Genomic DNA, 24,315 nt, shown 5'->3' on the forward strand with positions numbered 1-24,315 from the left:
GCTGCATGCCACATGAGGAGCGATATTTGTGTTGCTGTTTTGCATTTTGAATGTAGTTTAAATTAGATTTGTGATGGAATAATCATTTCTTTCTGTCTTGTAGCTGACATATCTTCCTCCTCCATGGGGTGACTGTAAGGCAACAGCAATGGACTCTGATTTTTTCAGCACATACAGTATCACTGCTTGCCGCATCGACTGTGAGACACGCTATCTGGTGGAGAATTGCAACTGCCGCATGGTGCACATGCCTGGTACTGTATCGACAGAACCAGATATATGATATGATGATGTCTGCAATGTTATAGATCTAGAATTATCTGTGTTATTCTCTTGTGAGCACCAAAAGGCAAAGCACAAATATTTGTCCTGAAGTTCATCATTTTGGTTTTATTCTGTAGCCTGATTTCTCAAACACCCTTTAAATCTTAAACTTAGTAACTACAATGAAAGAAACTTGAGAGAATCTCATTTCCCACAAAGTCGCATCTTTTTTAGTGTCTCTACTAATTTAGTGCGGCCTGGCCACCAGTCATTTAATGAATGATTAAATTAATTGCTCATTCTTGTGGTGAATGAAATGTTTTCAAGCTGTTGCTTCTTAAGCCTGTGATTTTTAAACCCTCGCTGTGCTCCTTAAAGCTGTTTAGCACGTCGTCTTGCTTAAATTCTAGTTGCTAGTTTTTGGCTTATTGAAAATAAGAGGATTTTAACCTCAAGTAGAAAACCACAGTTTCACGCAGCCCTGTTTGGATCCAGCTCCCCACTGAGTTCTGTGCGTCCGTTTGAAACGCGTCCCTCTGATCTCTAAAGACTTTGTCATTAACTAGATCTGAACTGCGTCAAACAGGGATTTGCTGTATCTTCAGTGCCATCTACACTGTGACAAATCTGGAACGCTCTGGTTATAATCCGCAAAGCTGTCTGCACTGCATGCGGACAACATCGTTATAATCAACAGCAACTTCGCAGACAGTAGCTTTGTAGACCATTTTTTACTGTAACTAGATATTTGTAGCCAACTTTGATTTTAACAGCCTTGTTGATAAGCAAACTAGTTTATTATTACAAGAACATTCTAATTTGCTTATGTGGTCTAGACATGTATTTCATTCAGCGTCGACTGTATGCGCTCTTTCTCTCTCTGCAAGATTCCTTAAACTATTCGAGGAAACTTCAAGACCTGGATTAATCAAATTAATTAAAAGAGGAAATCAGATTTTTGAGGAGATGTTCAGAGCTGATAACAACTGTGTGATGCACGACGGCACGTTTTAATTAACAGACAGACAGAGGCTGTTTCATTTCACCTTTAGCCAGAACATTGTGTTCTTCTCTCTCTGCGGCACATCTTTTGTTCTTTATCCTCATGCTTTTCTTAAAGGGTAACTCACACAAAAACACGTTCAGTTCTTATTTCACCCCAAAATCAAAAGCAAATAATAAGAAAATACATTATACATGAAGCAAATGGAGTCTATTTTGTAGAGGAACTGTTATTTGCATCACAATTAAGCACATTTCTCATCACTGTGTAATGAGTGTGGGCATTTTACTTCAGGGTTTATTTGTAATTCTCATTATTCTTATTATGTTGTTATGATGTTTCTCATTAGATTCTCATTACTGTAATAAAGTCACAAAAATCCCTGTCTCTTTTTGTTGACATCAGAATAAAGACCGCACAAATACTATTATAGTGTATATACTTCATAATTTATATATATATTAGATTTTTTTAGGTAAGGAAACTAAGGAATTAACTTTACTTGAGGATTATAAAACCTGTTTTAGACATTTATTTATTGCACTGAAATTTTTATGGCAATTAATTTGCCCTACTGCCTAATTTGTGGTAGTTTAAATAAATAAAAATGACAATAAATGAATTAATCACTGTGTCCAGACAAGATTTCCATGACCTTATTGCAGAAAAAAAATCACCATTAAAAATAATAAGTAATGTAAAGAAGTAAAATGTCCACAATCAATACAGTAATGGTGCTTAATTGTTATTAATTGTAAAAGCAAAAAACTTAATGATCCTAAAATAAGTTTGGTTTTCTTATTTAGATTTTGGGGTTAAAATGACCTGGAATGAGATTTAAAATTATAAAATTACAGTTGCAACTAAAATTATACTGTATTGCATATGTTGCTTGGAGTCCTCTTTGCTTATAGGCTGTGTTTCTCTGTCTTCAGGAGATGCTCCATATTGCACTCCGGAACAGTACAAGGAATGTGCAGATCCCGCTCTAGGTGAGAAATCCGCTGTTTCCATTCTGAAAGCGTTTCAATCTAGAGGCCAGTTCTCCTGAACCTGAGGCCATGATGGGACAGCTGGAATTATGGCCACTTCTAACCGCACCACCCACTTCCCCAGGCCTTTTTATACTTCTTCATCTGTCCCGTTGTTTTTCCAGCCAGGATTTTTGAGGTTAAGAGAAATGTTCTGTCTTTTTCTCCGGCTCTAGATTTTCTGGTGGAGAGAGATAATGACTACTGTGTTTGCGAAACGCCCTGCAACATGACGCGCTACGGCAAAGAGCTGTCCTTCGTCAAGATCCCCAGCAAAGCCTCTGCCAAATACCTGGCCAAGAAGTTCAACAAGACGGAGCAGTACATCGCGTGAGTCTTGGGTTCAAGTCCAAATCCTAGAGTTTTGGCCATGACAAGACATTTGTCGGTTTATATTTCTCTCACGTTGCACTAGATATCTCAGAAAACTTGGTACACCAAAACACTGAGCAGTTTTGCTAATCTGACATTGCTCAACTTTATATATACAGACACTTAAAATAAGAAATATTTACATAATTGAGAAAATTACTTGTTTTCAATGAATATTTCATGCAAATTGGCAAAGGTTTTAAGCATAGACTTCGGTAAATCACAAAAAATGGCCAATTTCAAGAAATGTGTAATTTATGTTTTTTTGTTATGCCCTAAGTGTTGTTTAATTGTCCAGATTAGCAGCTGTTTAGTGCCTCGTCAGTAATTAACCGTGATCTTTGTCTGCCCTCATGCAAGATCCAGAGTGCCAATCATCTGAACAGCTTAAAGACCAGACAAGAGCATGGCAGACATGTAACACATCACTGCTTTGACAAACACGCTAAGAAATGTCAGGAAATGTCTCCACATCCGCAGCCATCTGGAACAACACGAATCCTGATTAAGTTTACAGAGGGAGGTCAAGAAAGTTGCTCCTCTTAGTTTGCTGTGTATTCTACAGGCAATTATACTAGTTTAGGTATAAACTTACAAGCTAAGATGTAAATACAGGAAAGGAAAAAATTTAGTTCCTAATTTATCAAAATAAAATGACTCTTCTTTTCAGCTGATGTGTTAACTATTACTTCAGTGAAATTGGTTGTGCCGTTCCATGTTGACTTAAACTTTAATTTGTGGAAATTATTACGGCAGCCTAAATGCACAAAACAGTGACCAAAATTGATCAAAATTTCATGAAACCATTTTCTTATATTTGCATGATCTAAATGGAGAAGAACTATTATTTGCAGTATTTTGCATTTAGAAAATGAAAAGAGAAGTCAAGTGGAACAATTGCAAATTATTTGCAGTATTTTACATTCAGAACAGGAAAAGAGAAGTTACTGAAGACCTTGGGAGAATTTAATCTTCTAAACGCAACGGCTGAATGCCTCTATTTAGTTTTCTGCTTGTTCCCAAAAATATTGATGACTATCCAGTGAAAATGTTCAAAATCAGATATCTGCCATGGTTTCTTAAATTTAGGAAATTAATCCTAAATAATCATAAATCTGCTATTATCTACTTGTCTTTGATAGTAGTAGGGCTATGTATTAATTTAAAGCTGAGATGCTGACATTTTGAACCCAGATGATGTAATGTCTGGGTTTTAAAGGGGAAAGATACTTGGTTTTAGAGTAGCACTTCATTAGCATTCTTTGATAAACCTGCTGCAAAAGAATCATTAAGGCTAACCTTTTTAGTGTTTTTGGGTTCTGAAGAGCTTGGGCAAACACTCATAAAATAATTGCAGCTGTCATCTGTACCTTAATTAAACATTTAATATGTATTCAGAGGGGATCAAAAAATGTAAACTTTCACCATCTGCAGTGAATGTTCTTAATAAAAACTTTTTTATTGTTTATTTTTTTTTTCCTAAGAAGTCAAGTAAATTATATCAATATGATATAAAGTCTAAAGTGCCACTACTTGATGGGCAAAAACGTAACAGATACACTCAGAATCAACTCCAGCTGTGTCTAAAATGGCCCGAGGTCTCTGCTGGCTCGACTCCAACCATCTGCTTACAGCAGTGGAAGATTAGAGAATGAAATGCTGTGAAATTGACAGATTGTGGATCAATGCTTGGAAGATGGTGTGAAAGATTGGGAGGGTTGTGAAAGTAAATGCAGTTGGGGTTCCTCACCTTTCCCTTCTGTTCTGCCCTTTAGAGAAAACATCCTGGTGCTGGACATCTTCTTCGAGGCCCTCAACTACGAGACCATCGAGCAGAAGAAAGCCTACGAGTTAGCCGGCCTTCTTGGTGAGCTGCGGTTTCTTATGTCAAGAGATGAATTCACAAGCCTTGAAATCATTTTATCCTTTGATATTTCCAGGTTTTCTTTCACTGTGGGCACCCTGTAAAATAATAATTTTTTACAAAACACATTTCTCAAAAGAAGTCATTTGTTCACTTTTCAGAAAGTCTAACTAACTTATAGTGGCTGTAAACTGAGAATATAAAGACCATAAAGTTGTAGAACATAAAAAAAGTTTGCAAACAGCAGCTTGTAATTTTACAATCCATTTAAGCACAATATGTTGAAAAGCTTGTTTGTTTGTTTATGTGGCTAATTACTGAACCGTTTCAGGTGACATTGGCGGACAGATGGGCCTGTTCATCGGGGCCAGTATCTTAACCATCCTGGAGCTCTTTGACTATCTGTATGAGGTAAGACCTCCATGACTCAAATCCAGACCTGCACCTGTTATTTCCTCTTTTCTCAATGTATTAAAGACCCTTCAGAGATAATTACCTTGAAACTTGATAGCTGTGGAAATTTCTGTCACTCAAAATGGCACATATTCTCCTTTCCCCCATAATTGTGTTCAATATGACCTTCACAAAAGCAGTGCTCTCTTAGCATTGAAGCTTTCTTCCACTTGAGACCCCTTGCCACACTCAGCATCTGAATGAACAAAGTGTAAATATAGCATTAGCTTTCAAGCCCTTGCTCAGGATGGGATTGCTTTCGAGATATCAATACCTTAAGGCGAAGGGTGGAATTATCTCTTGATTGGGGAAAATTGTCATCGGCTATGATGATAGGCAATCCAGCAGGCAGGCAAGCAGAACAGTGCAGAAGCAGACTACTAGAATCTTATTCAAAGCAAGTCGAGGACTCAATGTTGTTGGCAGATGCAGTGCTTCGAGCATTATGAAGAAATAATTTTGGTGTGCATGCAGACACTCTGTCATTAGCATCTTAATCAACCCAACGTCTGCTAAGAATATTGTCACACACTTGGGTGGGCGATGTTGTGTAAAAGGTATTGCAGCATTATTCCCCCTTTTGACAAATGTATGTTTTTGTATTTTGACCATATGGCCATTTTAGATGGCAGTGTTGATTTTAAAATGTTGAAAATATAGAAAAATACCTCTGGTGCCGTGAGTCATAAATCATCACAATATGCATGCTTAATGTTATATTGGCAGCAAAATCTTTGCCAAACACCCAATCCTGCAATGCATCACGACATATGACTTTAAAAACAGGGAGGCGGTGCCAGGAGAGCTATTTTTCTTGTCTGTTCTCTCAGACACTCCTTGGGTATCTCTGTATGGCAGTGATTGATAACGGATCACATGATCTTTTACAGGAAGTGCTGACTTGCACCTCTGCGCAACAGACTCACATGAGCCTTTGGAAAACAAAGGCAAAGGCACAAGCATTCAAGGTGTTTCTGCTGAAAGATAAAAGAGACAAATAATGAAATGTAAAAGGGATATTTCATCCAAGAATGCAAAATCTGTCACAACTGACTTACCTTAATGTAGTTTCAAACATGAATGACGTTCTTTTTTCAGTAGAATGCTAAAGGAGATGTTTAGCAGACTGTTCATACTGCTTTATGAAAACAGTTTCTGCATTCTTGACAGAATTATTGTATTTATCTCATCATTCCCAATGGAGAAATGTGGGATGTTTTTTGGGCCTTTATCAGAAAGAGAGAGAAAAAAATATGAATCCACCCAATATGCTTATTTTATTCTGACCAAAATCACACATTACATAGTGATTCATGATTTTCAATTTGTATGTACAGACCTTTTAGGAGAACTTAACAGTAGTGACCAGGCTCTGGGCAAGTCTTATGAAGCAGTATGACAGTTTTGCATGAGGAATATATTATTTAGCAACTGAGACATTTAAGTCATTTTTAGTGATTATCTTCCCAGAATTATGCTTTCATTTGGGGGTTCTTTACCCAAAACCATTTTTGTGGAAAATATAAATAAATCTAGCAATGCACCAATTTTGACACTCCACGTGAAAAGTCCCTAGAGTCTGATTCAGACCCAACGGCAGGCTCTGAGTAACGCCTGTGACATTAGGACACAGATGGAAGACAGGCTGTCAGATATGGCAGGTGGAAGCTGGCATCATTTGGAGGAAATGAGAGACAAATACTGTCAGTTCCAGGACTTGTGTTTGTATAATCTGGCTGGTTTAAACTGTCTTCTGGTACGTGACAGCCAAAAGCCAATAACAAACAATACATCATCCATCCATCATGTTATTCAGTGTGTCAGGAGGCCCTCATGGGAACTGGGGGGAAAAGCCCCAGTTACAAGTTCAGATCTGTTACTTCATATTGTTTCTGTCAATCTCTAGTAAAGCAGCATTTGGAGACAAGAAAATTGAGTTCCTGGACATTTTTTGAATGTGTGCTTTACTCGGGGAAACAAGATGCAAATAGGACTTGGCTAGACTTACATCTACAAACCCCCAAGTTTTCAGTTCCATGCATCCATTTCTGCCATTCTAATCTCACAATGGATGTTTTTCGGCAGTTATCATTGGATCTTGTTAATCACATTTATTTCATGCTTTTTGGATTTATATCAGATGTTCAAGTAAGATTTCCAATAAGATCAAAACCTTCAAAAAAAAGCTCTCCACATGACCATCCATAGCAGATATCATAGTGTGAACTGAATAGCAGGTTTTAACTGTGGGTTTGTTTTCTCTCTTCAAAGGTGATCAAGTTCAAACTCTGTCGCTGTTCTAAGAAGAAACACCAGCGGAGCAGCAACAACGAGCGAGGAGCCGTTCTCAGCCTGGATGACGTGAAGCGTCACGTCAGTAACTATCAGATCAGTATCTGTGTTGGCCGATAAACTCATACTTACAGACAGTAAAGACTATGTCCAGAATAGTATACTGTCATACTACTCATACTGTAATGTCTGCAGTATTCAGTATGTTTACTGGGGACAGTATGCAGTTTTTTTTTAACCGGAAGACCAACTACATTATATGCCTATACAACACAGAACACTGCATGAGGTGCTGTATCCCACAATGCAACGTGCTCAGCTTCCATTGCCAGAAATAGTAGTTATATCAGCTATGTTTTTTTGCATCATCTTGAGTTATTATTTGATTAAACTGACAAAAGTTCAGACATTTCTACACAACTGTATTTTTGGAGATGGTAACTGGATGCCACTCGCTGAATTCACATATACAAAATCAGGTCATGTTTGAAATAGTTATTGCTTCATACTGTGTAATGTTTCACATGCTACTTATTGCCTAATTGTAGGAAGTATTCAGTTTACACTGTGCAGTTTCTGAATATCTATCTTTCCTCTCAGGCTCCCTGTGAAAACCTTGGTACCCCATCAACCTACCCAGCCAACATGCTACCTCACCATCCTGGCCAGGGCAACTTCGAAGACTTCACCTGTTGAGCGTAAAGTAAGAGCCTGACAGAGAACAACCAAAGCTTGACCACATCAGTACGGGCCCCATTCACAACCGGACAATACAGAACAACCTTCTGGACCTGCTACACACTAGAAAACCACCATGTCTTGAGATATATCCAGACATCAGAGGAATGGTACCGATCAACAAAAGTATATTTTCACTAAAATGTTCCATGGAAAACTTTTGATGTTTTTTGAACATTTCAAGGAAATACTGCCTCAAAAACAAAACTCCTTGAAGTCTAAGAAATTACACATTACGTGACCTGGACATCGAATAGCTTTCTGCAGCTGGACCCTGATGCCTTTTGTGTACATAGTGATGGCTCTAAACTGTCTTAAGACCAGTGGCTTACGTAGGTCAGTAGATATAGCGCTTATTCACTGTATGTAGCCTCATTTGTCCCATCTGCTGGATCGATTCAGCCTCAGTGTATCTCACGAGAATGTAACTTCCCGAAAAATGTTGCCATTACAAGCGTTAAAAGGGGGGTTTTGGGATGCTGGAGGGTTGAGGTCCCATATGACATTGTGTTACAGGTCTCATCTTGTAAATGCATGCTGGTCGTCTTGTGCATGTTTTTAGTTTTATTTAGATTTCATTATTACTATCGCCAAGTTTGCCTCGATTATAAACAAGTGTTGGAAGATGGTGTAAAGTTTGTTTTCGTGTGCAGGTTTTACTGTTCTTGTGAGGATACAATTTCTCAATGACCCCAGAATAATAGCAAGCTGACAAAACTAGAGAGAACATCAAGGATACAACAGTTCAAAAAGAAACTAATCAATGTATAAATGAATATCTAAAAATGCCAAAACTTTTTATTTTAAAGGGTTAGTTCACCCAAAAATGAAAATTCTGTCATTAATTACTCACCCTCGTGTTGTTCCAAACCCGTAAGACCTTCGTTCATCTTCGGAACACAATTTAAGATATTTTTGATTAAATGTGAGGTCTCTCTGACCCTCCCATAGACAGCAAGGTAACTACCACGTTCAAGGCCCAGAAAAGTACCAAGATGATCGACAAAGTAGTCCGTGTGACATCAGTGGTTCAACTGTAAAGTTATGAAGCTATGAGAAAAGAAAACAAAAATAACGACTTTGTTCCACATTTTCGTCTCTACTTGTGGACACGCATTCACAACAGTATCATGACGCGAGCGTGTGGTGGCGCGGCTCTGGGTCAGCGCCGGCACCGCCACACGCTCGCGTCATGGTCGTGAACGCGCATCCAAAGTGACGCAGTAGAGATGAAAATGTGGAGTAAAATCTTTATTTTTGTTTTCTTTGCGCAAAAAAGTATTCCCGTAACTTTGTAACTTTACAGTTGAACCACTTGTGTCACACGGACTACTTTGTCGATCATCTTGGTACTTTTCTGGACCTTGAATGTGGTAGTTACCTTGCTGTCTATGGGAGGGTCAGAGAGCCCTCACATTTAATCAAAAATATCTTAAATTGTGTTCCGAAGATGAACAGGACATGAGTGAGACATCCATCAAGATCGTTGGAGGACATCCGACCCGACTCTTCTCAGGAAAATGTATATTAAAGTGGCCTACTGGCAACAGAACCATGATTAAATATAAACAGCAGTTCACGTATAACTGGACTGCACGGTCCAAAGTCACCCACAGGCTCTCGATGTGGTCTTGTGGTGGTTTAGAACATGCTCTGTTTGTTTAAAGGAAGTGAGGGACATCACAAATGACTGATGAATGTCATTTCCTTCTGTCGTCTCTGTGCTGATGTGGGAACGTCTATGGCAGATGCAGGGAAAACTGCCAACGACTTCAGGCAGCACAACCCAACCGTCAGTGCATTCTGATGAGGATCTTGAAGTGCAACGCTAGTGCCTTTGATAGGATTAGTCTGTTGTATAATTAGCATATATGACTAACAAGAAATGTGTGAATGGGAAGTCCCCAAAAGATATTTGGACACTTAAAATATTCATGATTACGAATACATGATTGTTTATGTGTGCATGAAGGTGTGACTGAACAAGAATGTTTGTGACGAATGTTTCATCATTTGTGTGGTGTTGGTGGTCTGTTTCTGGGTGAAAGCGTTTCCAGGATCTGGAATGTAACAAACCAAAGAGTTTGTATCGCTGGGTGGATCAGACCGATCGCTCGTACGGCACACCAGTCACAAACGCTAACTATTGTAGTTATGCGTACATATGTGTGCATGTATGTATGTACGTGTGTTTGTTTGTTTGTGTGAGACTGTTATTCTTCTGTCTTTATTTGGATTCTGTTAATGAAAATTGAACTGTGCTTTTAACAGCTTATTGTTTATTTGAATTCTGTACTCGCAGAGACGTATGTTAATGTCGCAAACTTCATATCAAAGCACAAACAAGACCACCGATATGTAAAGGTGATGTTAAAGAATGATAAAATATTCTTATCAGTGTTATCATGATAATCAGCAGATTCCTTAGTACTCTTATTCTTTCCTGTTTTTTTACTACAAACATACATATTGCCTGATAGTGCAGTCGGCAGATAATAGGCTGTTCTATTTATCTATGAAGGTATAATAAATATCATTCATAATTTTACAAACTTCTCACTGTTACTTCATTAAGCTTTAAGGTGGATGTCAGTAGGTTGTTCATGTTTAACATCAGAAGTAGAAGGAGTTTAGAATAATTCTTAAGGATTTATCCACATTAATGGACATGTACAAGACTGCAAGCTTACAATACATTTCTTTAGCCATGACGCTGTAAATTCAACAGCGGAAAAGTAGTTTTACAGTATTTTAGTATAATTTTCCATTTCCACCAACAAAAGAATGCAGACTTTCAATAACTCTTAACAAAACTGGACGTCATGGAAATTATTCAGCTGCAGTATTCTTTATAAAAAAATTAACTAAAAATGGTTCTGAATTTTAAGTGGCTCCCGATTTCAAGCCTTACTGTTCACTTACCTCAGAACTATTCATGAATTCAAACAGCAGGTAGAATTTTGAACCTACGTTATGGAAAGTAGAAAGAGGGAGATGAAAGATGAAGGGGATGTTCATGAGCATCAGACGGTGTCGGGATACAGGACATGAGTGAGACATCCATCAAGATTGTTGGAGGACATCCGACCCGACTCTTCTCAGGAAAATGTATATTAAAGTGGCCTACTGGCAACAGAACCATGATTAAATATAAACCGCAGTTCACGTATAACTGGACTGCACGGTCCAAAGTCACCCACAGGCTCTCGATGTGGTCTTGTGGTGGTTTAGAACATGCTCTGTTTGTTTAAAGGAAGTGAAGGACATCACAAATGACTGATGAATGTCATTTCCTTCTGTCGTCTCTGTGCTGATGTGGGAACGTCTATGGCAGATGCAGGGAAAACTGCCAACGACTTCAGGCAGCACAACCCAACCGTCAGTGCATTCTGATGAGGATCTTGAAGTGCAACGCTAGTGCCTTTGAGACGTACCTTGTCCACCAAACGCATCAAATATACACATTTGGAAAGATGCATTTAGTCTTGATTCGGCACAGCTGCTGCTGTTGTGAATGCGCAATATGTTTGGGGTTTAGAACCAATATCCTTTTAAAGCCACATCCCAATTTTTCAAACTATCCATCCTAAATGATATGCAAAAGATTTTGTGCATCTACAATCATAGTATGTTAAAAAATACAACGCAAAAGGTATCTGGATGTTGTACTATTTCAAAGTGTGTGTTGTGCATGCTTATGTAGTAATAATAAAATTATTATTTTAGTAATAATATACTTATTTTAGCTATTAATGCCTATGCTTGTTGTATATGGTATCTTCATGGTACATTTTTAACTAAAACAAAAACACGGTAGCGCCATGTCCAGAAAACAGTAATACCGTGGTGAAAAAAGACTCTAATGTGGAGCAACTGGCTACATGTGATCTTGTTTTACAGTTTGTGATAGATGCGTGTAAGTAATTGAGCAAACTGACGTTAACGTCCTTGTCACCTTATAGGTGCTACCTTCCTATAACGTATTATAACATTAGCGGTGTCACTTAATTTTTCAGATCATCTGAAAGTGTGAAAATGGAACTACCCTACAAGCCTCTTTGAGTTCATCACTCTGGTACTCGCTCATTGAAAATGAGTTGCTATTCATTTCCCATAATGCAACTGTCAAGAGTTTCTGCCCTTGTGCCAATTTATCCTGTCAGATCTCGTGGCACAATTAGAAGCTGCAGCCGTTTGTCACTGATAAGAGTGTCATCGTGCTCTTTGAGAGGATTAATAAGTACTCCAGAGACTGGCGCTTTTTAACCGGGTCGACTGGAGAGACCTTAATTTGCTTTCATGCCAGTTTTGCATGCATCCATCATATTTAGAAATTCTGGCATGTGTCTGTCTGTGTGTCATCAGTTGCCCACTAGGTTCATCAATAATCTTTTTGTGCAGGAGAACAGTGTGATATAATTGGCAATAAGAATGAGAAAAGCTAAGAACTCATTGGCTTTGGAAGCAAAAATATTAACATGTCAAAAAATATGCAACAAGTAACAGTAAACAAGCTCCATTTTGTCTGTAGACTGGAGAGACCTTAATTTGCTTTCATGCCAGTTTTGCATGCATCCATCATATTTAGAAATTCTGGCATGTGTCTGTCTATGTGTCATCAGTTGCCCACTAGGTTCATCAATAATCTTTTTGTGCTGGAGAACAGTGTGATATAATTGGCAATAAGAATGAGAAAAGCTAAGAACTCATTGGCTTTGGCAGCAAAAATCTTAACATGTCAAAAAATATGCAACAAGTAACAGTAAACAAGCTCCATTTTGTCTGTATGTCTTACCTGCAGTACTTGCATCATCACTGGCTTATGTTGGTGAATGGTGCAGCTGGCGATTTCAACGAAGGAGCATCCGGAAGGACATGTGACGACCCTGGGCTGGACTCCTCTTCGTCCACGGTGAAAGCCGATCCGGTGATCCACAGCGCAAAGTTGTAGTATTTCCTCAGCAACCAGCACGGATCAGCTCTAGGCATGACGAAGCAGATATCGTCCTCTTTTGGAAGACCAAACAAAGTAGTTTCGCTTTCACTACGAAGCACACAGCGTCTTCACGACATGGCGGCAGCAACAATACTACAGTGAGAATAAAAGTTACGCCTTCTTTCTTTGCGTGAACATTTGGGCGGCGTTATGCAAATCTTCCCACATAGTGATGTAGATATGTGGGGGCGTGTTAGAACGAGCCGTTTTAGGTAGGTGTGGCTGACTCTTAACTTTTATAAAGAATATCTCTTTGGTTTTGAGACTTTAGTCTTTGCAACTTTACAGATCTTCTTTATGCACCAAGAGCTTGTAACACTCCAAAGAGAAAGGAAAAATTGAAATCGCATCATATGACCCCTTTAATTGTTGTTCTAAGAGTGGGCTTAGTGTTCGGTTACAATTACATCTCATGTGAAATCATAATCATAATATAGGATTTGCACAATAAAATGATCTAGTAAAATAACAGGATTATAGATTCGACACTGCAATATTTTTGAGGATCATTATGTAATTTATGGTCGTTTTCAATAGACAGAAAATGATATCAGCTGGAATCTCATATATTTTGTTATTATATTATATATGACATGATATTCCTGGGCAATATCATGGACACAGCATCTGTTTAATAAATGAATATGTTAAAATGTCTCAGAGAACTGATCTAGTTTAACCATATTCACTTTAGCACTTAGCTCTTTTTCAACCATTAACAATTTAGTAGGCCTATAGAAATACCCCATACAGAAGTTACATAGATTGAAATATATTAATAATAAATACATTTTCATATATTTAAATATCTTAAATTTAAATAGAAGAAAATATATTTTATACGATATATGTAAATATATTTAGAAATATATTTTTAAAATATATTTAAATATTTGATTTTGGCCGCTTTTAAATATTTTTTCACATATATTAAACATATGTAAATATATTTTTATCGGATATATTTACATATATTTATTTCCTTTACATGTAAATACATTTAGATATCATACTATGTAAATATATTCATTTGTAATATATGTCCATATATTCATTTCTAATATTTGTTAACATATTACATTTATGTATATGTATATTAGATTCCTATAAATGTAAATATATGTTAAAACATATAAAGTTTTCACAGAATATATTCCCGTTTACTCAAACTGTATGTAAATAAATTAAATCTACATATATGTAAATGTTTTCATTTTATATAGATTATAATTTGCCCCTTCATAATAAATCAAACAGAAATTGGACACTGAAAAAAATGTAAAAATCTTCAGACAATGCAACTTAAAAACAGTGACAATATCAATTGAATTGACTTACTAATATAAAGAGTACATTTATCAACACCAGTTCAGCATGAACCAACAAAAATTATGAATGATCATGATGTTTCTGGCACATAAATAAAATATTCTCCTTCTGTAAGCATCCAGGGTCAAAACATTATGCACAAATATGCAAGTCTTAGTAGGCATTCAACACATTGCATTTAAATATTTAAGAGCCATCATTAACCATGCACACCGTTTTAGGTAGGTGTGGCTGACTCTTAACTTTTATAAAGAATATCTCTTTGGTTTTGAGACTTTAGTCTTTGCAACTTTACAGATCTTCTTTATGCACCAAGAGCTTGTAACACTCCAAAGAGAAAGGAAAAATTGAAATCGCATCATATGACCCCTTTAATTGTTGTTCTAAGAGTGGGCTTAGTGTTCGGTTACAATTACATCTCATGTGAAATCATAATCATAATATAGGATTTGCACAATAAAATGATCTAGTAAAATAACAGGATTATAGATTCGACACTGCAATATTTTTGAGGATCATTATGTAATTTATGGTCGTTTTCAATAGACAGAAAATGATATCAGCTGGAATCTCATATATTTTGTTATTATATTATATATGACATGATATTCCTGGGCAATATCATGGACACAGCATCTGTTTAATAAATGAATATGTTAAAATGTCTCAGAGAACTGATCTAGTTTAACCATATTCACTTTAGCACTTAGCTCTTTTTCAACCATTAACAATTTAGTAGGCCTATAGAAATACCCCATACAGAAGTTACATAGATTGAAATATATTAATAATAAATACATTTTCATATATTTAAATATCTTAAATTTAAATAGAAGAAAATATATTTTATACGATATATGTAAATATATTTAGAAATATATTTTTAAAATATATTTAAATATTTGATTTTGGCCGCTTTTAAATATTTTTTCACATATATTAAACATATGTAAATATATTTTTATCGGATATATTTACATATATTTATTTCCTTTACATGTAAATACATTTAGATATCATACTATGTAAATATATTCATTTGTAATATATGTCCATATATTCATTTCTAATATTTGTTAACATATTACATTTATGTATATGTATATTAGATTCCTATAAATGTAAATATATGTTAAAACATATAAAGTTTTCACAGAATATATTCCCGTTTACTCAAACTGTATGTAAATAAATTAAATCTACATATATGTAAATGTTTTCATTTTATATAGATTATAATTTGCCCCTTCATAATAAATCAAACAGAAATTGGACACTGAAAAAAATGTAAAAATCTTCAGACAATGCAACTTAAAAACAGTGACAATATCAATTGAATTGACTTATTAATATAAAGAGTACATTTATTTATCAACACCAGTTCAGCATTAACCAACAAAAATTATGAATGCTCATGATGTTTCTGGCACATAAATAAACGATTATCCTTCTGTAAGCATCCAGGGTCAAAACATTATGCACAAATATGCAAGTCTTAGTAGGCATTCAACACATTGCATTTAAATATTTAAGAGCCATCATTAACCATGCACACAATTCATCAACTAATCACATGCTCCCACAATAATACATCAGCTAATCATGCCCTTAACCAACCCACTTCAAATAATTAATTGAAAATCATATGCAAAATCTTTTTTTTTTTGGCAATTCACCATTTAAAAATAAAAATAAAAAAGCAATATCATGCCTGGGCTTCTTTCATTGCAGGTTACATTATTATGCCAGTAGGTGGCAGCCAGAGACTGTCTTAATCAGTTAGTTAACCACTGAAAGAATACTATGACAAAGATATCACTTTATGGATATACAGCAAATGTGAAGGGAATTGTGATTCACACTGGTGCACTTATGAATAGATGTATTATAGCAAACCACGTTTAATGAATCTCACCCCTAACATACAGCATTATGGTCAGTTTACACTGCCACAAAAACGATTTTAAAAAACATTTGTTTTGTTTGGACAGTGTGTTCACCCTGTAGGAGTATGGCGGTGTGAATTGGCTAACCCTAACCCTATTCTTGCAATATTCAAGTGTACTCATGTCCCTGAGTAATATCGGCATGCACCTAGGTCTGAAGAGGACACATAATATGCTAGTAGAGTGACGTCACCGATTGACTCTACAGTGCAGACTTTTAGGTTAAATTAATTAGCTTACTTCCATTTATCTATTGGCAAATTACCAGCAAAACATTTACAAAGCTATCAAAACCGCTCATCTACACATAAGATGTGATTAAAAGCCCAAACTTTCATTAATAAGAGCTCAAATCTATAGTTAGCCTACCTCTTATAGTTAGCATGTATAAGTTAACGGTTGTGATGCTAACGGTCTTTTTCCGAAGACACTAAACCATTTCATCAAACTGTAAATTCAATGAGAATATGAAAGCAGTATTGCAAAACATTGTTTGAAGACATTTTATATATATATATACATAGATATACTATACTATACTATAATTACGGTTTAGCTTTAAACCGTAAACCTATAGTGTAGAAATATAATTAGGCTGCATTGCAAAAACGCTCATATGAGGCATGAATATAATTTCACATAAACACATAATTAAACACGCAACATGAGCTTTATGTGCTATGCATTTGTCAAATATGTTTTCAAAATATATTTCAATATATTTAACAGTGTTTCACATATATATTACCTTCTGTATGGGACCTGTGAGATATCTTCATTTTGTGTTGCTAGTTTCAATCCAGGCATCTTTTGAAAGCAAGATAGAGCTTTGGCAGAACATATTTAACTTGATTTTAGTGAGTTTTGAGAAGAAAAGGGAGCGTTAAATGGCCATATGGTATATTTGATGTTCATATTTGTGTTTATTGATCAGAAGTGTGGGTGGAAAGCAGGCCACCTGTTATATAGTACCAATGAAATCCAACAAAACCTGCTGTTATATCTTTTTCTTTTTCTTCTCTCACAATATGAAGTCTCAATAAAAAATAAAGCACCTTCTTTTATCACCATAATCACAAGTGAACGGAGTGAACCTCATAAAGATGCCTTTTGCAACAAGCTGAAGTGACTGAAATGAAAACCAGCTCTTTATTTTCTAATGCAGGCAGGGGGTCCGATCATCCCGTTCTTGTTTCATACATGTGCTGCGACTAATTGCTCGAAATTAGTACTAGCTCATTCCTGTCAGCACAATGCAATTAAAACATAGAAAACACTTCAAACTGCTGTGAAAGGAAATGTTCACATTTACAGTATAAGGACTTACATGCATGCATGTTATCAGTTTTTGAGAGCTGTACATTTTTTAATCATCAGCATGAAACCAGTCCGAAGGATTCCCAGAAACTTGACATATTTATTTATTTATTTTAAGGCCTGGGAAGGTCATGTTTTTTCTCTATAGTCTCCATGGAAACATTTGACCAGGAATAGCCTACATCACACCTCATACACATATATTTGCACAGCGAATTAAGGGATTGATTTTAGAGTGTGCTAACGGGAAAGAGTTTAATGAGATCATCAGAGTGTTTGTGACCGCTGATGTGTGACTTCTAACATACAGCATTATGGTCAGTTTACACTGCCACAAAAACGATTTTAAAAAACATTTGTTTTGTTTGGACAGTGTGTTCACCCTGTAGGAGTATGGCGGTGTGAATTGGCTAACCCTAACCCTATTCTTGCAATATTCAAGTGTACTCATGTCCCTGAGTAATATCGGCATGCACCTAGGTCTGAAGAGGACACATAATATGCTAGTAGAGTGACGTCACCGATTGACTCTACAGTGCAGACTTTTAGGTTAAATTAATTAGCTTACTTCCATTTATCTATTGGCAAATTACCAGCAAAACATTTACAAAGCTATCAAAACCGCTCATCTACACATAAGATGTGATTAAAAGCCCAAACTTTCATTAATAAGAGCTCAAATCTATAGTTAGCCTACCTCTTATAGTTAGCATGTATAAGTTAACGGTTGTGATGCTAACGGTCTTTTTCCGAAGACACTAAACCATTTCATCAAACTGTAAATTCAATGAGAATATGAAAGCAGTATTGCAAAACATTGTTTGAAGACATTTTATATATATATATATATAGATATACTATACTATACTATAATTACGGTTTAGCTTTAAACCGTAAACCTATAGTGTAGAAATATAATTAGGCTGCATTGCAAAAACGCTCATATGAGGCATGAATATAATTTCACATAAACACATAATTAAACACGCAACATGAGCTTTATGTGCTATGCATTTGTCAAATATGTTTTCAAAATATATTTCAATATATTTAACAGTGTTTCACATATATATTACCTTCTGTATGGGACCTGTGAGATATCTTCATTTTGTGTTGCTAGTTTCAATCCAGGCATCTTTTGAAAGCAAGATAGAGCTTTGGCAGAACATATTTAACTTGATTTTAGTGAGTTTTGAGAAGAAAAGGGAGCGTTAAATGGCCATATGGTATATTTGATGTTCATATTTGTGTTTATTGATCAGAAGTGTGGGTGGAAAGCAGGCCACCTGTTATATAGTACCAATGAAATCCAACAAAACCTGCTGTTATATCTTTTTCTTTTTCTTCTCTCACAATATGAAGTCTCAATAAAAAATAAAGCACCTTCTTTTATCACCATAATCACAAGTGAACGGAGTGAACCTCATAAAGATGCCTTTTGCAACAAGCTGAAGTGACTGAAATGAAAACCAGCTCTTTATTTTCTAATGCAGGCAGGGGGTCCGATCATCCCGTTCTTGTTTCATACATGTGCTGCGACTAATTGCTCGAAATTAGTACTAGCTCATTCCTGTCAGCACAATGCAATTAAAACATAGAAAACACTTCAAACTGCTGTGAAAGGAAATGTTCACATTTACAGTATAAGGACTTACATGCATGCATGTTATCAGTTTTTGAGAGCTGTACATTTTTTAATCATCAGCATGAAACCAGTCCGAAGGATTCCCAGAAACTTGACATATTTATTTATTTATTTTAAGGCCTGGGAAGGTCATGTTTTTTCTCTATAGTCTCCATGGAAACATTTGACCAGGAATAGCCTACATCACACCTCATACACATATATTTGCACAGCGAATTAAGGGATTGATTTTAGAGTGTGCTAACGGGAAAGAGTTTAATGAGATCATCAGAGTGTTTGTGACCGCTGATGTGTGACTTATGGCCGTTGGCGCAGTCGGCCCTTTTAATCAACCGCAGTGAGTGCTTAGCTAAACCAGTTTGTGTGTGTGCAAATCTGTGCATTAGGATGTACGCCCAAATGTCAAAATGAAGGACGTAGAGAGAGATGCTTGACTTCTCATTTGCATGGGATTCTGATGTCCACTGCAGTGGACAGAGCTTTAAAAGTCATTTTAACCATTCAGAGTGTGATGTTTTATTCATGATGATGATGACCTTTGATCCTTTCCCACAGTTCTCTCCTCTTTTTATGTTATTGTGTTTTTATTTACAGCTATCTAAATTCAAATGGCTAAGAAAAGTGATGAAGCACCGATTTAAAAGGAAAATTGATTGTGTTAGTAGTGTTAATACTTTATTTTCATATATATATTAGATATTATTATATAAATATATTAGACCGTCTCAAAAATTCTAGCCTGATGACTATTTATGGGTGTTTGTCTCCCTCTTTTGGATATAGTCTGAATTTATTCACATTCATTTGGGCCAAGAGTGAACAAATCTTCATGTAAGTATGGAGAGTAGCCAAGAATTACTTGATTGTTCTTTTAAAAAGGGTATGTTTTTAACTGTAAACTTATGTTTACAGTTAACGTGCTAACTTAACGTGAGTTAATGTTTTTGTATCAGAAAATTACATTTAGATTAAAGCCTTTCAATACTGAATGTTTATTGTTAATAATAAATGTAATCATAATATAAATAAATGACAGTTGTCAGAATTAGAAATGTAAATCAGATCATATTACAATACATAGCCTACAATAAAAGAAATAATAATAAATGAAAAAAAAAACACAGGGGAGAAAATGATATAAAGTTAAACATTGAGATTTTTCAACTTTTTAAAAAATTCAATTCATTCAACATATTAAAGTCTACCAGAAAAATTGACCATAGCGGATTCTTACCTAAAAATGTATGTTAGGGACGTTTATGTATTAAAAATAATTAATAATTCTGAGTAAAATAATATTAGTAAACATTGTATAAAACATGTAAACGATGACGTAGGTGCACATCTCGCGAGACTCCGTCACGCCTCACCGTTGGTGCTCTTCAGCTCTCGCGATACTCGTTCACATCTCACCGGTGGTGTTGCTCCGTCTGTTTGCGGCTCGGGAGAAGATGGCGGCGCGTAGTGGTTTTCAGCCTGCGACACCCGGAGGCGGCGGAGCCCCGATGGGACCCGGGCCGCCGGTAGCCGTTGCAGGCCCCGTTATGGGTCCCGGTACGCCCTCGGGACGGATGGGACCCGGCGGCCCGCAGAACCATATGTATCGACCACCGATGCCCGGATACCCGGTAAGGCGCGAGGAGAACAAAGAAGCACCCTAACCTAGACGGAGGGGTTTGGTTTTAATGTTTGCATGCAGGATCTATGGGTTTATTCAATGCATCAAACATCCAGACTGTTTTGAATCGAATTAAAAAGCGTTCAAATGAGAACACCTTGCATTATTATGCTCGCGTGCTGTGGTGTTGATTTGAGTAGGTCACTGCAAAAGCATCAAACTCCACTTTTCTGATTTATAACCCAAAACACACGATTGGAGTATTTCTCTTATAATTTGCATCAATAAAAATCAATCCGCAGTTAATTTGGATGGCGTTAAGAGAGCTTCCGCAGAAAAGCGTGGGTTTGTCTGAAACTAGGGCCTACAGGAGCATCATCCTGATGGGTTTGTTGCATTGATGGCCAATGTGTTTATGGAGATATTACTCATCATATATTATGCGTGCAGTGTGCCTGAGACCACCAGTGGAAATACTTCTGTTTTGCGTTTTTCTGGTTGAACACATATTTATAATCCCTTGAATTATCAACACTCCGTGTAAGAGAAGTAGTTTGCTTATAGAAGCATGGAAAAGTCAGAGTGATCATGTTCTCCAGCATGATTTGAGATGTTCTTAAGAGCATCTTGAGCTTCAGTGACCATCTGTACAAACAGTCAGTTGATCAGCAACGCCTCTTTTATTAGTGACCCAGAAACGGCATGATATATGCTAGCATTCCATATTGCTATCTCATATTGCTTCATAAATGCCAGGCCAGAACAAGAAAGCCAATCAAAACGGCTGATCTCCTTATTTTTGTCCATTCGGTTAATCGTCCTTCGTTCCTATCTTGGCAGAGACCGGGAATGCCTCCAGCCAATCGTATGACCCCTCAGGGACCCTCAATGGGACCCCCAGGTTACGGGGCCAGTCCAGTGTCCCGCCCCGGTATGCCAGTCATGGACCCGTCCCGCAAGCGACCGCCGCCAAATCAGATCCAACAGGTCCAGCAACAGAATCGCAACCAACAGTAAGCCCAGTTAACGCTTCACTTGATGAAACAAACCTGATGATTTTGCTAGAGTGTAACAGAAATCATTTGAAGTGCTTAATTGGATCTATCTCTCATGGTGCTGTTTTTCATTTTAGTGCCAAGAAGAAGAAAATGGCAGATAAAATCCTACCTCAAAGAGTAAGTGGTCATGAAATGTATTTTTAACTCATTATATGTGTCTGAAGTGTCTTCAAGATGTTTAACTAGTGGCATAATTTGTACAGTATAAGTAGATCGCCTTGATTTAAATTTTTTTGAAAAAGCTCTACAATTTGAATGTAGTCAGTTAGTTTTTTCCTGTGCACTTTTTCAACCCATGCGAATAAGAAAAACCTTGATCGATGATATTAGCCGAATGCATTATTCGAAAAGAAGTGTAGCTCAAAGACTGAAAAACTAAAGTTGTGGCAGATTATGATGAAAACCGATGTGGTTCAAAAAAATCTTGATTTTGTCTGTGGCTTTATTTCAGATCCGAGAGCTTGTTCCTGAGTCTCAGGCATATATGGACCTGCTGGCGTTTGAGAGGAAGCTTGATCAGACCATCATGCGCAAAAGACTTGATATTCAGGAAGCGCTCAAGAGACCCATCAAGGTACATGCAGATCCTTTACCAACAGTGTCCTGGCTGTCTTCAGACTCCTTTAGAGGAACTAAATTGTTTGTTGAGCTTGAATCTGGAACTACATTTGATCGAAAGACATCACTCTATATCTGTTTGTTCTGTGCAGCAAAAAAGAAAACTACGGATATTTATCTCCAACACCTTCAACCCTGCCAAACCAGATGCAGAGGACGGCGAAGGAACCGTTGCATCTTGGGAGCTGCGTGTGGAGGGACGACTTCTTGAAGACGTAAGCGAGATTCTGTCATCTCACAGTGTTTCAAGTCAAACTCTTTATTGTCTATGTAGAAGTACAAGATTATTTCTGTAAACTCTGAATGTGTTTCTCTGTATCAGACTGCTGTGTCCAAGTATGAAGCCACCAAGCAGAAGAGGAAGTTTTCTTCTTTTTTCAAGTCTTTAGTGATTGAGTTGGACAAAGACTTGTATGGACCTGACAATCATTTGGTGGAGGTGAGATGCAGAACAGTGCATTTCTCAGCTGTGGGACTGTCCACTAGATCTCTGTTGTTGTCACTTTTGCGCCAGTTTTCAGTCATTCAGGTGTGACTGGTTGTTTGTGATTTCAGTGGCACCGAACCGCCACAACTCAGGAGACAGATGGATTTCAAGTGAAGAGGCCTGGAGATGTTGGTGTCCGTTGTACTGTACTGCTTATGCTGGACTACCAGGTGAACACAAACACGTTTCAGAAACTACCAGCAGGTGGCGCTCCACACTGTTAGTAAATTTGAGCAATTGAGACTGAGCCAAATTGTTCTCTTTCTAGCCTCCTCAGTTTAAGTTGGACCCCAGACTTGCCCGGTTGCTGGGGATCCACACTCAGACCCGACCCGTGATTATTCAGGCTCTGTGGCAGTACGTGAAGACCCACAAACTCCAGGACCCTCATGAACGAGAGTTCATCAACTGTGATAAATACCTCCAGCAGGTAACAAATATTAGAGTTTGTCTTTTGATGCTTTTAGACTGGAAATACCTGCTTAGACTTGACTGCAGGAAGTATCATATAAGCTAGTTGTTCACAATATTGCTTTCTTTTAGATTCTCTTGCCTTTTTTGTGTTCGGTATGAGTCAGATGGGCTTTGCGTAGTCCATATATGTGCTGTCAAGAGGCTTGAAAGTTGGTTTAATGCATCTTTTAACCAGGATAGTGGCTGCAATGCTAATGGCTTCAGTTCTGATTTATAACCCAAAACACATGGGGCCTCATTCATGAAACATTCGTAAATATAGGAGTCAATTCTGAGTAATTTGGCCCTAATGTGGCCTTTCCCATGGCTTTAGTTCCAAAACTAAATGTACAGTACTAAAGTACTATTTCCCAGTACCATTTAAAGGGTTGCATTCGCACCGAGAGTGTGTACTAAGAAGTGACAGCGGTCGACTGCGTCGTCATTTGTGCGTGGAACAACAGAAACAAAGAAGAACAACATTAACAACAGGAGGATGGAGGACGCTGTGATCGGAGCTGTGTTTTTGTTGTGTCTCGCGGATTTCACAATAATGGACATGGAAAGTCGACGTATATGTAAAGCGATTGAAAGAACGGAAAGGAGGACAACGACAACTGGCAGTGCTACAAGTGCCTGCACTTAAGCGTCCGTCCATCTATCGCTGTCCTCCATACTTGCGAAATAAGTTGACACAATGTTTACAGTATGTTTACACAGGGTTTTAAATCATGGCGGGTGAGGGCGTTTTCATACGCGTTTGGCCAACCAATGTCTACTTGCGTCACGATTAGTACCAGTTGTGCTGGTTAGACCCTGCTCCGGAGTAGG

General features: G+C 37.2%; 2 protein-coding genes across 4 annotated transcripts in view; both read left to right on the plus strand.

Annotated features, from left to right (window-relative positions):
* LOC107566432 (acid-sensing ion channel 1) overlaps positions 1–8,870 on the plus strand; it is a 168,444-nt gene extending 159,574 nt beyond the window's left edge. For 2 of the 3 annotated variants that reach the window (XM_016251893.1, XM_016251892.1), the window contains 7 exons: positions 104–254; positions 2,203–2,259; positions 2,475–2,628; positions 4,446–4,537; positions 4,866–4,945; positions 7,259–7,360; positions 7,880–8,870. In XM_016251893.1, the coding sequence (XP_016107379.1) occupies positions 104–254; positions 2,203–2,259; positions 2,475–2,628; positions 4,446–4,537; positions 4,866–4,945; positions 7,259–7,360; positions 7,880–7,975 (732 nt within the window). In that variant the 3' untranslated portion in view covers positions 7,976–8,870. Of the gene's footprint in view, positions 1–103; positions 255–2,202; positions 2,260–2,474; positions 2,629–4,445; positions 4,538–4,865; positions 4,946–7,258; positions 7,365–7,879 lie in introns of all 3 variants that reach the window. The other variant, XM_016251894.1, reaches the window with a different exon arrangement.
* An 11,776-nt stretch (positions 8,871–20,646) lies between these two features.
* Positions 20,647–24,315, plus strand: part of smarcd1 (SWI/SNF related BAF chromatin remodeling complex subunit D1) — an 8,358-nt gene continuing 4,689 nt past the window's right edge. The window contains exons 1-8 of the mRNA XM_016251895.1: positions 20,647–20,878; positions 21,709–21,881; positions 22,001–22,043; positions 22,378–22,500; positions 22,637–22,759; positions 22,867–22,983; positions 23,100–23,201; positions 23,300–23,461. Of these exons, the coding sequence (XP_016107381.1) occupies positions 20,702–20,878; positions 21,709–21,881; positions 22,001–22,043; positions 22,378–22,500; positions 22,637–22,759; positions 22,867–22,983; positions 23,100–23,201; positions 23,300–23,461 (1,020 nt within the window). The 5' untranslated portion in view covers positions 20,647–20,701. The remainder of the gene's footprint in view (positions 20,879–21,708; positions 21,882–22,000; positions 22,044–22,377; positions 22,501–22,636; positions 22,760–22,866; positions 22,984–23,099; positions 23,202–23,299; positions 23,462–24,315) is intronic.

Source organism: Sinocyclocheilus grahami, unplaced genomic scaffold (genome assembly GCF_001515645.1).
Source record: "Sinocyclocheilus grahami isolate Dianchi unplaced genomic scaffold, SAMN03320097.WGS_v1.1 scaffold1075.1, whole genome shotgun sequence".
In the NCBI taxonomy this organism is placed as follows: Eukaryota; Metazoa; Chordata; class Actinopteri; order Cypriniformes; family Cyprinidae; genus Sinocyclocheilus; species Sinocyclocheilus grahami.